This window comes from Olea europaea, chromosome 15 (assembly GCF_002742605.1).
Source record: "Olea europaea var. sylvestris chromosome 15, O_europaea_v1, whole genome shotgun sequence".
NCBI lineage: Eukaryota > Viridiplantae > Streptophyta > Magnoliopsida > Lamiales > Oleaceae > Olea > Olea europaea.
In genome coordinates, this window is record NC_036251.1 from 2,276,982 (window position 1) to 2,292,550 (window position 15,569).

At 35.0% G+C, this 15,569-nt stretch overlaps 1 protein-coding gene across 2 annotated transcripts; it reads right to left on the reverse strand.

Moving 5' to 3' along the window:
- Nucleotides 1-2,652: 2,652 nt before the first annotated feature.
- On the reverse strand, nt 2,653-11,541 carry LOC111409808 (DExH-box ATP-dependent RNA helicase DExH9). Of its 2 annotated transcripts, XM_023039868.1 has the most exons (16): nt 11,396-11,541; nt 10,621-10,898; nt 10,079-10,279; nt 9,770-9,988; nt 9,033-9,371; nt 8,623-8,727; nt 8,378-8,488; nt 7,663-7,913; nt 7,219-7,342; nt 6,837-7,119; nt 6,602-6,756; nt 6,040-6,189; nt 5,729-5,961; nt 4,553-4,817; nt 4,046-4,198; nt 2,653-3,226 (listed from the first exon to the last, which is right to left on the reverse strand). In XM_023039868.1, exons 2-16 carry the CDS (start codon nt 10,891-10,893, stop codon nt 3,101-3,103), a joined length of 2,988 nt encoding a protein of 995 aa, XP_022895636.1. In that variant the 5' UTR covers nt 10,894-10,898; nt 11,396-11,541; the 3' UTR covers nt 2,653-3,100. The 2 variants fall into 2 exon arrangements, with proteins under 2 accessions (XP_022895636.1, XP_022895635.1); XM_023039867.1 differs by lacking the exon at nt 2,653-3,226 and having other exon boundaries at nt 3,472-4,198.
- Nucleotides 11,542-15,569: the final 4,028 nt, after the last annotated feature.

Sequence of the window (15,569 nt, forward strand, 5' to 3'; positions counted from 1 at the left end):
AAAGCGCATGGAGACTCTAGAAGTGAAGAAGACAGACATGATACTGAGCTAGCTCATACATTTCAAAAATGCACCTAAAGAGGTCTACTAAGAGAGGAATTTCCTTGCCAAGACAGATGTAAAAGTTGTACAATGCCTTCCTTCACACTCTAGGGTTTATTTGGCTAGGAGTGAGATGAAATTAATAGAAAATTGAGACAAAGAAAGGATGGATGGAGAATCAAAGACCATCATCCATAGTCTCTTTATACGTAGCAACCTTGTGAGAGTTAGACTGAGAAGTCTCTCTTTGGGCCTAGGTTATACAACCTAGGTTTTATAAGTTTCAAGATAAACTATAATTTATTTGAAGTGTTTCCACGAAAAATCATAGAACTTGATAATTCTTTGATTTTTATTTTTTTTTAAATAGAGATGTTGGAACTGAATTCTAGAAATAATTTTCACTCGACGCTGGAGAGAGAGAGAGAACGGAATTATAATAGGGTTCTTGCTTATAAACTTGGGAAAATCAATTGAAGATTAATTAGAAAATTGAGAAACATAGTTGATAGTTAGATGAAATCAAAACCCTAAGCTCATCTCCTATTGCATAATCTTTAAAACTTTTCATAAAATTGTTGATTTAGTCAAAGTTCCATTGTAAATTAAATAAAAAATATTGATCATAAAATTTGATTGTCTAAATAAAACAAAGTCTATTTGATTAGTTACCCCTTGTTTGATCGACATTATTTTAAAAATACAATTTTCTCTCTTCTTTTCAACTACACACTCTTCAATAAAATAATATTACAAGCAAATTCATTCTTATTTTTTAATTACACATTTTACATCAATCTATCATTCCAAAATGTATTCTTACAATAAAAAGGCACTCAAACATGCTTTTAATAAGAGTTTGATTATCATTTTCTGGGGGTTCAACATCCTATTTCACTATTATATTATAAAACTTGACAACTGTGCACTTGCAATATAGTTTACACGTAACACTAGGCTTGATAATTCTTGTAGAGCCAGAACAAATCCATCATTTTTGCTAACTTCCAATGCAAATTGACAATCATTGAGTCCCAAAGTGTATATCTATTAATAATTATATTCGATGACACAAGTCAATCTAAAACTTAAATCTAGAAGAAGACCAGTTTTTGAGACCGAATTGTACAGCTAGGATAATGTTATTCGAATACACAAGTCAATTTAAAACTAAATATAGAAAAATAACAATTATTAACGATATATTGCTGTGTAACTTTTAAGTACAAGTATATATATAAATCAATTTTTAAATATTACTTATAAGCAAATTATAGATAAATATTTTTTCTTATTAGCCAAACATGCTTTTAGTACCTAGAGCACAATTTGCATGGCTTTGTGTAAAAGCATGTGAAGATCCCAACGCCATTGTTACTGCAAAGGTCTGTGTTTCTTTTATAATTTTCTTTTCCCTGTCAGAAAGATTTTCGATTTTGTTCTGACTTGCTGAAAGTATTTCTAACTATCACGTTATCTACAGAATAATTGTAGGGAGCTGCTTTGGCCAGTGATGCTTTCTTCCCGTTCGGTAATTACTGCCCTTCAAAATAGAAATATGACTTCAGTTTTGAACTTCAGGAAGATTGCATCTCAGTTATTACAAACAAGACAAGATCTCACTTGTATTAATTCTTATGAGATCAGGAATAAAAGCATGATATATAACAAGAAAGAAAAAAACGTCCTATTCAGACGGAGAAGGAAAGAAGTAGACGAAGATATTTGTAGTGTATAATAAAAGAAAAAGAAATTCTGTGTCAACAAATGTTTAAGAATAAATTTTCATATTAAATTTGGGAAAAATTTTAAAAAATCATAAGAATTAATACAAGTGAGATCTTGTCTTGTTTGTAATAACTGAGATGCATACAGTTTTTCACCAACGATTTCTCCGTCACACCGCTGCCGACATGCCATCAGCCCATTCACACACCCTCGCCTCCAACAATTGAACTCAATTCACACCATGCCATCACCCAATCACTGCGCCAAGTCTCACCACCTTTCTGAACTGAACTGCGTGCTGCTGCCATGTATTAGCTGACTCAAATCTTGAAATTTTAATGTGAACTTTTGTACAAACTTGCTTATTTATTAGAGGAAATTAAAGGCCAGTAGGGAATGAATATTTTGAGCCAAAATGGATTTGGAAGGCTTATCGATTGAGGGGTACTTTTCTTGCATGGAGAAATGGGGAAGAAATGGAGGTAGGTGGTAGTAGTTGCATGGGATGGGGTGTAATGGTACCTGATTTTTGAAATTAAGACTCAACAAAGTGAGGTTTTCATGTAATTTTCCCATAATAAAAACAATCAAACAGCTAATAAAGTACAATTTTGGTATGGATTCTTATATCTATATTATGGCATTTTTCTAAAGGCCCCGGCCAAACACGGCCTGCCGCAATCCATAAGACGTGTTTGGCCGAGCTTATAACTGTCCCTACATACTGTACGAAATGGTACTTACAAGTACCTATAAGCTCAAACCAAACATGCCCCCTGAAAGGTTGTAGCTGGTTGATTGTGTGCACAACAGAAACCAAATGAAAAGTGCTATATATAATGCAATAAATTAAGGTAAATTACCCAAAAAAAAAAAAAAAAAGGTCCAAAACGCACACAATATTTTGCATGTAGTACGTATAACAATTCTAGTTAGAAATTGAGAATCTGCACTCCAGCAGATCAAAAATCTAAAATAAATTATTGGATGATACAATATACTAAAAGCCGTTTAAACTATGCTAACCTATGTAACGATTAACTTAGCCTCTCTCTCTCTCTCTCTCTCTCGCTCTCTCTGCTTGAAGATTATCCTGACTTTTGACCTTTCATCAATCATCGTCCAGGACGCAGAAGACAAAATTGTCACAAATAAAGTTAATTTCACAAACAGGTAGACCCCATCCTTGAAAACAAGACAATGATCTTTCTTCCTTCTTTCCATAAAACTCTCCCTGTGAGCATTTTCCCAGCTGATTAGATAAGATTCCAGATTCTCTTCCTGCAACCATTATAATACCAAAAAGCTCAACCAGCAAACAAGATTTAGCCTATAAGTACAAAGATGCTGCAAAGACTATATCCCTCTTGATTTTGGTGATGGCCTCTTCAAATTTCGCTTCAAGGTGTGTCTCACCAATGGATTTCGCTGCTTGTATTAGCTGCTGAAGAACTTCCTCCAGTCTCCGGATTGCCCTGATCAAGCTGCCTTCGAAAACCTGTGCAAATTGCATGATTGTAGCTTATAACTGTCCCTACATACTGTACGAAATGGTACTTACAAGTACCTATAAGCTCAAACCAAACATGCCCCCTGAAAGGTTGTAGCTGGTTGATTGTGTGCACAACAGAAACCAAATGAAAAGTGCTATATATAATGCAATAAATTAAGGTAAATTACCCAAAAAAAAAAAAAAAAAAAGGTCCAAAACGCACACAATATTTTGCATGTAGTACGTATAACAATTCTAGTTAGAAATTGAGAATCTGCACTCCAGCAGATCAAAAATCTAAAATAAATTATTGGATGATACAATATACTAAAAGCCGTTTAAACTATGCTAACCTATGTAACGATTAACTTAGCCTCTCTCTCTCTCTCTCTCTCTCGCTCTCTCTGCTTGAAGATTATCCTGACTTTTGACCTTTCATCAATCATCGTCCAGGACGCAGAAGACAAAATTGTCACAAATAAAGTTAATTTCACAAACAGGTAGACCCCATCCTTGAAAACAAGACAATGATCTTTCTTCCTTCTTTCCATAAAACTCTCCCTGTGAGCATTTTCCCAGCTGATTAGATAAGATTCCAGATTCTCTTCCTGCAACCATTATAATACCAAAAAGCTCAACCAGCAAACAAGATTTAGCCTATAAGTACAAAGATGCTGCAAAGACTATATCCCTCTTGATTTTGGTGATGGCCTCTTCAAATTTCGCTTCAAGGTGTGTCTCACCAATGGATTTCGCTGCTTGTATTAGCTGCTGAAGAACTTCCTCCAGTCTCCGGATTGCCCTGATCAAGCTGCCTTCGAAAACCTGTGCAAATTGCATGATTGTGGAAAATTTGGATCCCTTGGCCCAGTCATACACAGCCTGCATGATATCACATCTGAAAGAACTTACGAAATTCTCAACATCAATCTGAACCTGTAAAAAAGTGCAGACAATGTGAATTAACTTGGGATGTGGTATGACACCATGCAGCAATATTGAGAAAAATGTCAACATGCAAATGCAATTTTTAGTTTTGAGTAAAATGTCTACCCTATAGAAGTTTTATACTACGGTAGACTACATTTATAATCTAGCAATTATTTTATTTTATTTTATTTTATTTATTTATTTATTTATTTATTTTTTGGATAAGTAATTCTAGTCCTGTGTGCAAAAATTTTGAGGCAAAAGTTATTGTGCCCTTCTAATACACACCACCAGTACTGAAACCCTAGTAACAGACTATTTAGCAATCTACTCGGAACCAAAAATAGTATTTATAAGCACCTTGCACTCAAGCTGAACTTTAGCAACTCTCCGAGCTATATCATGAAGTTGAGTCAAAAGTAACTCAAGTTCCTCTCCAGGCTTTGTAGCACCCAGAAGCTTTTCTTGCCATACAAAACATGAAAGAAGTGCTACCATCTCCTCCACCTTCATGTCCTTCAAAACCCCACTAAACATGAGCTCGGTCAGTGTTAATTCATCTGCACTGCTGATTTCACATGCAACTTTCCCCTTTAACTCCACAACATCATCACTTGTAATGTATCTGCACATTCCTCAAATTTTCGGCATTAGAAAATACACGTCTAACCAATCATTCAAGCATAGAGAGACAAATTAACACAAACCACATGCAAAGACAAAACTTGAACTCTTCTCTCAGACATAACAACTATCTTTAAAAATAGATGCCTCTACTGCGTGACAGGTAAGTTGTATAACACCTTGAAAGTTACATATGCCACATACTTGTTAGAGCCAGTAAATATGACAAGTAGTTTACAAGTATACATTATGCAGAAAACGCTCGAATTAAATGTTAGGATTATATAAAGGGAAAGAAACACATAAGAAAAAGAAACATTTTCCAGGTGCATGAAATGGCTACGAGTACAGATCTAGAACTTAATAATGAAAATTGCTGCAATTGAACTCGATCTTCAAGCAATAAGTTGGGTATAATTGATGGAAAAAGCAGGGGAAAGAGAGGGAACAGTTAGTCACGCACATAAGAAGACGTACTCTTGCTGAAGAACTCAAAATACCATGATAACAATTTACTGATTCTTTCTTGAGGAAAACTATAAAATAGAAGACACACAATTTACACACTCTTTTTAGAAATTTTTTATGAGTTGGCAATTAAAATACATTTTGAGATCTGATGATATCAGAAAAAGTCATAAGCAGATTTACAATAGGATAGTTACAGTTCGAAAAATATGAATAAGAGAAGCAAAAAGTCAAATCGGCATAGTTTGCCAAGGTAGACGGGTTTGATATCATGATATACAACAGATCACATAATCTTGACACAGAAACAATATGGAAACCTAGATGTCATAACTAACATGATTCAGCCCAGCCTTGAAAAAAGGCAGCAAACATATCTAGTTTAAAAGAATATTCCATGCATGAACTCCAAGAAGCAATAAAAATGTGATGAGGTAATCTTACCCGAGTCTCCTCAGTACTCTTTTCCTTGCTTTCAGTTCATCTTTGAAAGCCAAGGCTGATGAAGAACGCATTGTTTTCCTTATTGATTTGATTTTGGCTGTAAGTTCCTTTTTTTTGTGCAGAACTGTGAGCTTTTGCTCAATCAGCAGAGACTTTGCAATTTCATGCTTTTCAAACAGGTTCTCCAAGGCTTCTATCCTTCGTACTGCCTTCTTAAATGAGCCGCTTTGAACCTGAAGATAAGATGTCAACAACAAGTTAAAAGAATGAAGTGTCTCAAAAGCTACAGTGGAAGAAAATATTCCACTCACTTTCATGTCATCTTCAGGATCTAAGAGAGGTAAGCCTCCTTTTGCAAATCTGGAGAGAACTTCAGACACTTTCTTGAGTGTATTTTCTCGAGCTTCCAATGGCAAAAGATCTTTTGGTATTATTAACCGAACACTACTTAAACTGTCAATCTGCCAAGAAAAAATCGGGACATAATTTGATTATATATAACAGGAAAGAAAGAAGTCACAAATCTTGACAATAATAGTTAACATCTATGCATATGAAAAAAAAGTAGACAGGAAATTGATTTATGTACATATAAAGAGTCCTTTCTTGCCCTCACCTGTGATGATATTCTTCAGTAATCTCTATAATCTTTGACATCATGGATGAAAAATTATAGTTTTAGTCATTACAATAGTTACCAATTTAGTAAATCTTATGTCATGACAAAGATCTTAACCAAGCTTCCCAAGTGTTACAGATTGTCATTGTTACTTATTTTCTAAAAAATATTCAAGAAATAATCCCAGCTTTATGCAATAAGAGATCAAACACATGAGAAGAAATTTAAGAATACTAGTGTAGTCAAGACTTTGCCTGCGAAATAGGAACAGAAATAACAGCTGGTTCTCCAGGGTCCTTCAGTGGGACGATCTTGATTATTTTTTTAGCCACTTCGTCTTTATGCACTCTACATCTCGTGAGAACGTCCACTGTATAGTTCGCATCCTCTGCCTTTTTATTCACATCATCTAAATAATACATTGAAAATTAGTGACAACTGGATTTAATGAATAAGGAGGTCTCAAGCCTTAGCGGGCAGTCATCTTACCTTCAGAAAGCCCTGTAACCCTTTCAAAATTGATTATAACCCCCCATGTGACCTCATCCTTGATTGAGAATGATGAGGAAGACTCATCATTCTTTGTACATTGAATGCATACAAGCCTTCCTGGCTGTAGAAAGGGTAAACAGTATTTTGGAGAGAATACAATATCACGGACATCCTTCTTCAAAATTTTATATTGTTGTAGCAGAGAGTAATAATTTTCCAAGCTATCTTCTTCTTCAATTATAATTGAATCCCTTTCCTCTTCAAGAACTTTTGCTTGTTTCTGCAAGTATAAATTCCTTAAATACTAACATAGATTACATATTCTAGAAATTGGGCAAAGTCTGGAAGGAAAGCATACACATCAGATCAATAAACTGACCTCAAGATCAGGAATAGCTCGGTCTGCTTGAAATTGATAAAATGAATTACGGAGTAAATTTTCAGGATCACCATCTTCAGATCGAATTTGATTCAGAAGCATGTTGTAGCTTAAATGAAATGCGCTGAAATGCAAGAGAACAAGCCATGAGAAAAAAGTCATCATCCATACAATTAATATACATTAGACATTAATATTTTGGAATGGCGTTTTTCACAGGAAAATGTGTTGATATTGCAAAAGTAATAGTCCTCGTCACTAAATTTATGTTGCCTCGTGCTCAGAGCTCACTCCAGAATTCTTGATTAGCCATAATTTTTCTTTTAAGAATATATCATGTAATTGATGTAAAAGCCAAACAGGAATATAACTTCATCATTAACATTACTCAAGATGCTTTATGCTCAACGCCTTATTAGGAGAACAAAAGTTTCAAATGGGTACCTATTCAAAGGATCAGCACTTCCTTTTAACATCATTTTAGCTGTAGAAGGTTCTAGCTTCTCATCAACCATGAGAATGCAGATACCACGTTCATCAATTCCTCGACGACCAGCCCGACCACTCATCTGTATGTACTCTCCGCTGGATATCCATCTAAATTTATTGCCATCAAATTTGCGAACATTAGTGAAGACGACAGTTTTTGCTGGCATGTTCAATCCTATGCTGAAGGTCTCTGTGGCAAATAAACACTAAAAGAAATTGATTCAATAAGACTACACGCATGTGCATAACATAAAAGATACTTGGAAGAACGTGAGGTTCTGTTGTTTGTTCTCCCGCCAAGGGGTGAAGGGGTGTTGGGTGTAATGAAGCCAAAAAGAATAAATAAGTAATTAATCATTGCTAAAATCATTGAACAGAGGGCCTGTCACTCCCGATATAATTATCAATTTGACAAATTTATACTACTAGAAGTTTCGACACCAGATTCTTAATCAAATTTTTAAACCATAAGGAAACTTGATAGAAGGTTATGGTGGAGAAGGCATCAAATATAAACATAATTAACGAACTAGTCCTCGCTTTTTACCGTTCTAGAAAAATCGGTGAAACGCTAATTTGGAGTATGGAATTTAACGATATTAAAAAATGTAGCACGTACAAGCAGCAAAGCAGGGAGTAAATATGATTTAGTAAGTATTCTTCTGCCAACCTTGATGAATCCTTCCTGGAATAGGATTTCAATGACTTCCTTCAGTATGGGAAGTAATCCAGAATGATGCACGCCGATTCCTCGTTTTAATATAGGCAGCAAATTTGATACCTGGGATTATTAAAAAAAAGAAGACAAAAAAGTTAGGCTATACATTAATGAGAAATGAAATATTGGCATATTTCCCAAAAGTCATAATAAGATGAAAATCACTCCACGTATTAATAAAGTAAGAAACATCTTACCTGAGGCAACTTCTTATCATCATCTGATAGCATGTCCATGGCACTCCAGAAAATGGTTTCAACGTTCACTTTCTCATTGTCATCGTTTAGATCCATTTTAGCCATCTATGGAGGAAGAATATTATTTTTAGTCTACCAACTACCAACTAATGAAGGTGCCTGTTAAATAATAACTATCGATATGCTTCCTTACAGGACAGAATCAATAGTAAATAAAAAATAAATCTGATGGGGGATTAATTCTCTTTAAAGGAAACGATCTTAAAAACAAAGAAACGGGTGACTAGAAATTTGATGTAAGATAGATACACATGATGATATGTGTGAGCTATAAGAACATCCCTAATATTACATATAGTTCTCTAGCAATCTTTTAGGTGGCATAGTACTAGATTGAGAGGAACCCATACCTGCATGGCAAGTGATTCACATTCCATTTTGCTGAAGCTGAAACATATGACTGGATCATACTGACGCTGAATAATCATTTTCACCATTTTAAATATGTCACTATCCTCGCCTGCTTTACCAACAACTAACCCTTTCTGCCATTTTCCATTCTCTCTTTTTCTGTCACCTTCAGTGATGGGAGAGAGCGCATTTAAAGCTTTCTGAAAGCTATCCTCTCGAAACTTTCCTTTTTCATCAACAGCTAAATACAGACCACTGCCCCCCGAAGGGAAGATATAATGTTGAAGGGGTGTTGGTCGGTAATCAGTATAAACAATATGACATGGTTGCTGGTGGACCTGCATTCTGGGAGATAATGTTAATACCATCATGCATGCTTCTAAAATTTAGATAAAACAAGCACAATTCAGAGGACTATTAATTTGACAAATTAGCCATATCTTCGTTCTCCAAAAATTTACCATTTGGCAAGGATAACTCCATACTTCTCTCAATGAGAAAGCAGCGCGGCTGACACTGATTTGTGTTCACAAGTCACATAATTTATCAAGTGCAAAATGTAGGGATAAGAGAAAAAATGTAGAGTGAACAGTAACTTGAAACAAAGGAACAACAAAAAGAAGTGAGAAAAAGGAAATGAAGTCAAGGAAGCGACAGGATACAAAAGCTGGTAATGTTTTCAAATTTCAAGCAACAGTGATTATTTAACCAAAGGATAGAAGCTACTCAAAATCACCTTTGCAACCCAATCAGCAAACTCCTTTGCATTGGGCACTGTAGCAGAGAGGAAAACAAATCTAGAGTTCTTTGGGGCCATTACAATACTCTCTTCCCATACAACACCTCTCTCTCTGTCTCGCATGTAATGCACCTCATCAAAAATAATCCACGCCACCTCCCTTATAACCTCCGATCCTTTGTACTGCATGCTTCGCCAGATCTCTGTTGTCATCACCTGAAAAAAATGAAGACCCAGCTTAGCAATGCAAAGAAGTGGATACACATTCAAGACACGTGAATAGAAACAAAAAAATATCAAACCTACCAAGCAAGAGGCGTTGGGATCAATTGTGACATCACCTGTCATCAACCCCACATCTGAATACTCTTCTTTGAACTCTCTGTACTTCTGGTTGCTGAGAGCTTTGATTGGTGATGTATATATAACACGTTGCTTGTTCTGCAGCGACATGGCAATAGCATATAATGCCACAACTGTCTTACCCGCAGATGTGTGCGCTGAGACCTAAAGATACACTTAAAAATCAGTTATGCTTCCATCTAAATCTTTCATCATGCATACAACAAATCACTTTGGCTCCATTTGGAAATGAAGAGCTAAGCAAAGAAATTGAATTTTCTTTTCTTCTCTCCCACTACCAAAATTTTCAAATTCAGTTTTAACATGAAAGTTGAAACTATATGCATAAATTTTGAACATCTCTTTCTTCACAACGTTGTGTACTCATATCCTTTGAGATTTCCAACATATTCAAACATAAGAAAATGGTTTCCTCCGTTTCCGTCAACTAAATCTAAAATAAACAAGAATCAAAATTCTCTGTAGGTAAGTTTTGATTACTTTACCATGACTGACTCGCCATGGTGGATGCATCTGATGGCTTCGGACTGAAAAGGGTCAAGCTTGAATGGAAACTCCTTAGCTGGTTTTGCATCTTCTTGGGTTGCCATGGTGGAATTTAACACACGAGGCACGTACCCTTGAGGATATGACACATCGTGCACACATGCGACAGAGCCATCCAAACCTACCAAATCATTCTCTCTATGTTGTTTCAGTGGCGGAGACTCGGTATCCTCCATTGTGCCCTCCAATGACTTCCTCTTCAAAGACTCCATATTTCCTTCGCACATACACATAATTAGATAAAAATCGTAATCAGCAGATTATATATGCATGTATGCGTAGACTGTTAGGCATACACTTTTCAAAACCCTGGAATTTTCTAGGGTTTTTCTTGTGCAAGTATTTCACTGGTTACACTTGAGGCGCGCGGTTCTTAAGGCAAGGAGAAAACCATAAACAGACACATAAAATTTTCAAGGTGACAGAGGCGAAGCCACCTGGGGGCAACTGCCTCCACTGGATTTTGGTCCTGGATATTTCATCTATAACACTTGAGGAGCGGCCAGTTTTAAAGGCAAGGAGAAAACAACCGCATCAAAAATTCAAGAGACATGATGTCGAAAAAACCCACGTTTCTACGGGAAGATTACCATCAAGAAACAACAATTTTGGAAAAATAAATAAATTATAAGGAGTTAATTGAGTTGAAATTAAATCATTCACAACAATCAGATAAAGTGCGGTTTCAACAACACTAATAAAATTCGATAATACCTTCTAATTCGTTGATGAAGAGGTAGAATGGAAATCTATGCAACACAAGATAACTTGGTGCCTGTGACCCTCTTTGCCTCTTCCCTAATTCCCACCGTTATACAGAAGAAGAAAACCTCGGTCGCTTGTAGCCCTTAGCTCAATGAATAAGACTTGAAGAGGCCTGGGCTATAATTGGATTAATGTGTATGCATTTTAATTGGGCTTTAGATTTTTCCCCATTCTAATCTAATCTATTTCTTGAATGGGCTGATTTAAGTAATAAATGAACGAGAAAATTTTATAAATAAGAGTTTAAATATTACACATTTTAAAATAAAAAAATAAGTTTCAAATTTTAAAAATCAAATGGCCCAATCAAATATTTCACAACTTTTTTAGGCCCAACTTACTATAAAAATGTTTTTGAGACCCTTTTTATGTTAAAATGTTCAATTTATCCTTGTACATATTGTTGAAATATCTCAAATGCCCTTAGTATATAATGACCAAAATGCCCAATTTTCATATTATAATCATTAATTTTCTTTTTTTGAAATTCCAGCGTCTTCCCCTCCTCCTCCTCTCCTTTTTCTTTAGTTTATCTAATCTTCTACTTCTTTGTTCTTTTTTCTTTTCTAGTTTTACTCGAAGCATAAAAAAGCACATTAAAAAACAAACCCTTATATTTCTACATTTTATATTGGTGAGATATTCTTCTCCCTTACTTTTAGTTATTTTTTCATTTGCACATATATTCATTGTCATTTCTGTTTATTTAAGTATTTGAATTCATTTTCGATCTCAAGTGACTTTTGAAAGCAGAATCTCGTATACTTTAGTGACAGAATCGGAATGGACATTTATAACCACTTGGGTCGTTTTAGTCGTTTTAAACGACCATAGAAACGGCTACAAGTTACAGTTACTATAGCTTACAATAATTGCTATTTGCTAACTTTCTAAAATATTACTATTCTAATTACAGATATGAACTCAACAACATGAATTGCCATATTTTATTTTGGTGATTTTATTAATGATGATGAAGGAAAATAGATATGGAAACGTAGCGAGGATGATGAAATGGTGGAAGGAGTTCCAATATTTTTAGATACTTCATATCACGATCTATATTGTGAAGTGCTAAACATTTGCAAAGTTGATTCATCTTCGCATGAAATTGAGATGAGATTTCTTCTACCTGGAAATGGACAGTTTTCAATTCCAACTAAAATTACTTCAGATAGGCAAGTGCAGTGGTTGCTATCTCTCAATCAAAAAAATTCTCATTGTCCAATTTGTGTAATTCTTGTGACCAAAGATCCAGTTGACCATCCACAAGAAAAAGACAACGATCCATTTTATGAAGTGGAAGACGATGAAGTTCATTGTAAAATGCAAAATGAAGGCAGCAATCTTCATTGTGAAACGCAAGCAGATGACCACAATGAAGTGGATCGGACTGAGAACATTAATTGGGATGAGTTGGAGATAGCTGAAGATAATGGTGTGGATAAAACTGAAAATGGTAACACTATTGTCTTTTCTACACATGAATCCGAGATTCTTCAAAACAATAGAGAAGAAAATCTTTTTACTAATAAGCATCTTGTAGCTTCAACTCTTTCGTCACATGTGAGTCCCGAAAATGCGGAGTTAGAAGATCGTCAAATTTTCAACAGCAAAAAAGATCTTATGATGGAAGTTCACATGCTTACAATGAAGTACAATTTTGAATTTAGAGTGAAGAAATCAAATAAGAAAGTCTATACAATCGTTTGCATAGATGAAAATTGCAAATGGCGCTTGCGAGCAATGAAATTCAAAAATTGTGATTACTTTCAAATTCGCAAGTATGTGCGTGAACATACTTGCTCGGTGAGTATTCGTCGAAATGATCATAGACAGACAGATCATGGGTTGTTGGAAGACATATAATGCCTAAATTTCAAAATTCCAACACTGTATATAGACTTACAAACATCATTGATGACATGCGTCGGGAATTCGAGATAGAAATGAGTTATTAGAGGGCACAAAAGTCACGAGAATATGCTTTTGAACTTTTAAGAGGTTCCCCTGAGGATAGTTATGCTAAATTGGGCTTATATTCTCATAATTTGGCTAGAACTAATCCTGGAATAGCAATGTCCTTAGAGATTGACAATGAGAACCGCTTCAAGTACTTTTTTATGGCTCTTGGACATTGCACTCGGGGATTTCACTCTTCGATGCGGAAGGTAGTTGTCGTTGATGGAACATGTTTGACTGGAAAATATAAAGGTACCCTAATTGTTGCTACTTGTCAAGATGCAAATATTCAAATTTATCTTCTTGCTTGGGGTATAGTTGATTATGAGAATGATGCATCGTGGACTTGGTTTTTTATGAAGTTGAAAGAAGTGTTATATCTGATCGACATCCAAGTATTATCAATGGAGTTCGAGCTGTCTATCAAAGTGCCCATCATGGTCAATGCATATATCATGTAAAAGGTAACTTAAGGATACTAACTCAAAAAACTGAGATTTTCCTACTGTTTAAGAAAGCAGCAGAGGCATATACCTTAGAAAAGTTTGGAAATTATATAAGCAAAATTGAGAGAATTGATATCAAAGTTTGGGATTATTTAGTCAAAATACCTTTCCATACGTGGGCTAGGTCACACTTTCAGGGGAACCGTTACAATATCATGTCATTGAAAAATGCAATCATTGAATTCTGTCTTTAAGAAAGATCGATAGAATTTGATGCTTGCGCTAATTGAGAGTATTAGAAAAAGATTGCAAAAATGGTTTTATGAGAAGTGTACAAATGCACAGAACTGTACTAGTACTCTAACGCTAATAATTGAAAGGAAACTGCGTAAGAATGTTGATAAAGCCAAGAAGTTTGTTGCCGAACCGATCGATCAGTTTACATATGAAGTGAGAAACGACACCATGAATTTTATTGTTAACCTGGATGAAAAAACTTGTACTTGTAGACGGTTTCAATTAGAACATTTACCTTGTGAGCATGCAGTAGCTGCGGTGAAGAAGAGTGGCTATTCAATTTACTTGTTCTACTCTCTGTATTATACTGTTGAGTATTGGAGAGTAGCTTATAACGATACTATTTTTCCTATGCCAAATGAAGTTGATTGGGAAATTCCTGAAAATTTTGGCTTCCTCAATGTGTTGCCGCCATTAGTACGACGACGAGGTGGACGTACAAAAACAACAAGAATTCCATCTACTGGAGAGTTTCCCAAAAGACACAAATGTAGTAGGTGTGCCGCAACTGGGCACAACCGGCTAACATATACAAGTCAAATACCTTTAGTCGATAGAAGATTGGAGGATTAGTATATTATTTGTTTAGTTGATAGAATGTCATGACAAGTTATTACAATTTATGTTTTATGTTATTACTTTTTGTCATAATTCATCCCAAATTTGTATTTTATGAATATTGGCTAGTTTTCTCATAGTTGTTTATTTCATATGATAAGTGATAGTCGAAAAACAACTTTGATCGTTATCATAGTTCCCTAAAAACAAAAGCAACTCCAGTCGTTTAAAATGACCAGAGTCGTTTTGTAAGAAAACGACCGCAGTTGCTTTAAACGACTCTAGTCGTTTACATAAAAACGATTGCAGTCCTGTAACACGACTTTAGTCGTTTTTCAAATTTTCATCTCATTTTTTGCTTATACGCTCGTTTTTCTATACATTTTTGTACAAAATAGTTTGAAATCTAACCTAACAAGATTTAAAATGTTATACATTATGATTTTGCTTATTCAAACACGATCTATAATGTTAGAAGTTCGATGCTCACCTCACCTCACCTCACATTATACATTACTATAAGTATCATACTTAGAATCTAAATACGGTATACTTTAATCATAATATAAGTAGAGCACGATCAATTATATGTAACAAAGTTCGTCTTCTTATTCATTTTAAACTAATAAGTCGGAACAAAACACGATCCGTAATGTTAGAAGTTCGATGCTCACCTCATATTACATTATACACTACTGTAAGTAGCATACTTAGAATCTAAATACGGTATACTTGAATCACAATGTAAGTAGAGCACGATGAATTGTATGTAACAAAGTTCGTCTTCTTATTCATTTTAAACTAATAAGTTGAAACCAAACACGATCTATAATGTAAGAGTTCAATTCTCATATCATATA

Bases quoted from the DNA above. Each gene is read 5' to 3' on its own strand.
- LOC111409808 (XM_023039868.1), bottom strand. From the start codon at position 10,893: ATGGAGTCTTTGAAGAGGAAGTCATTGGAGGGCACAATGGAGGATACC. The intron at 6,190-6,601 runs GCAAAGTCTTGA...TTTTCTTGGCAG, and splicing joins TTTCTGTTCCTATTTCGCAG to ATTGACAGTTTAAGTAGTGT. The intron at 4,818-5,728 runs GTAAGATTACCT...AGGAATGTGCAG, and splicing joins AGAGTACTGAGGAGACTCGG to ATACATTACAAGTGATGATG.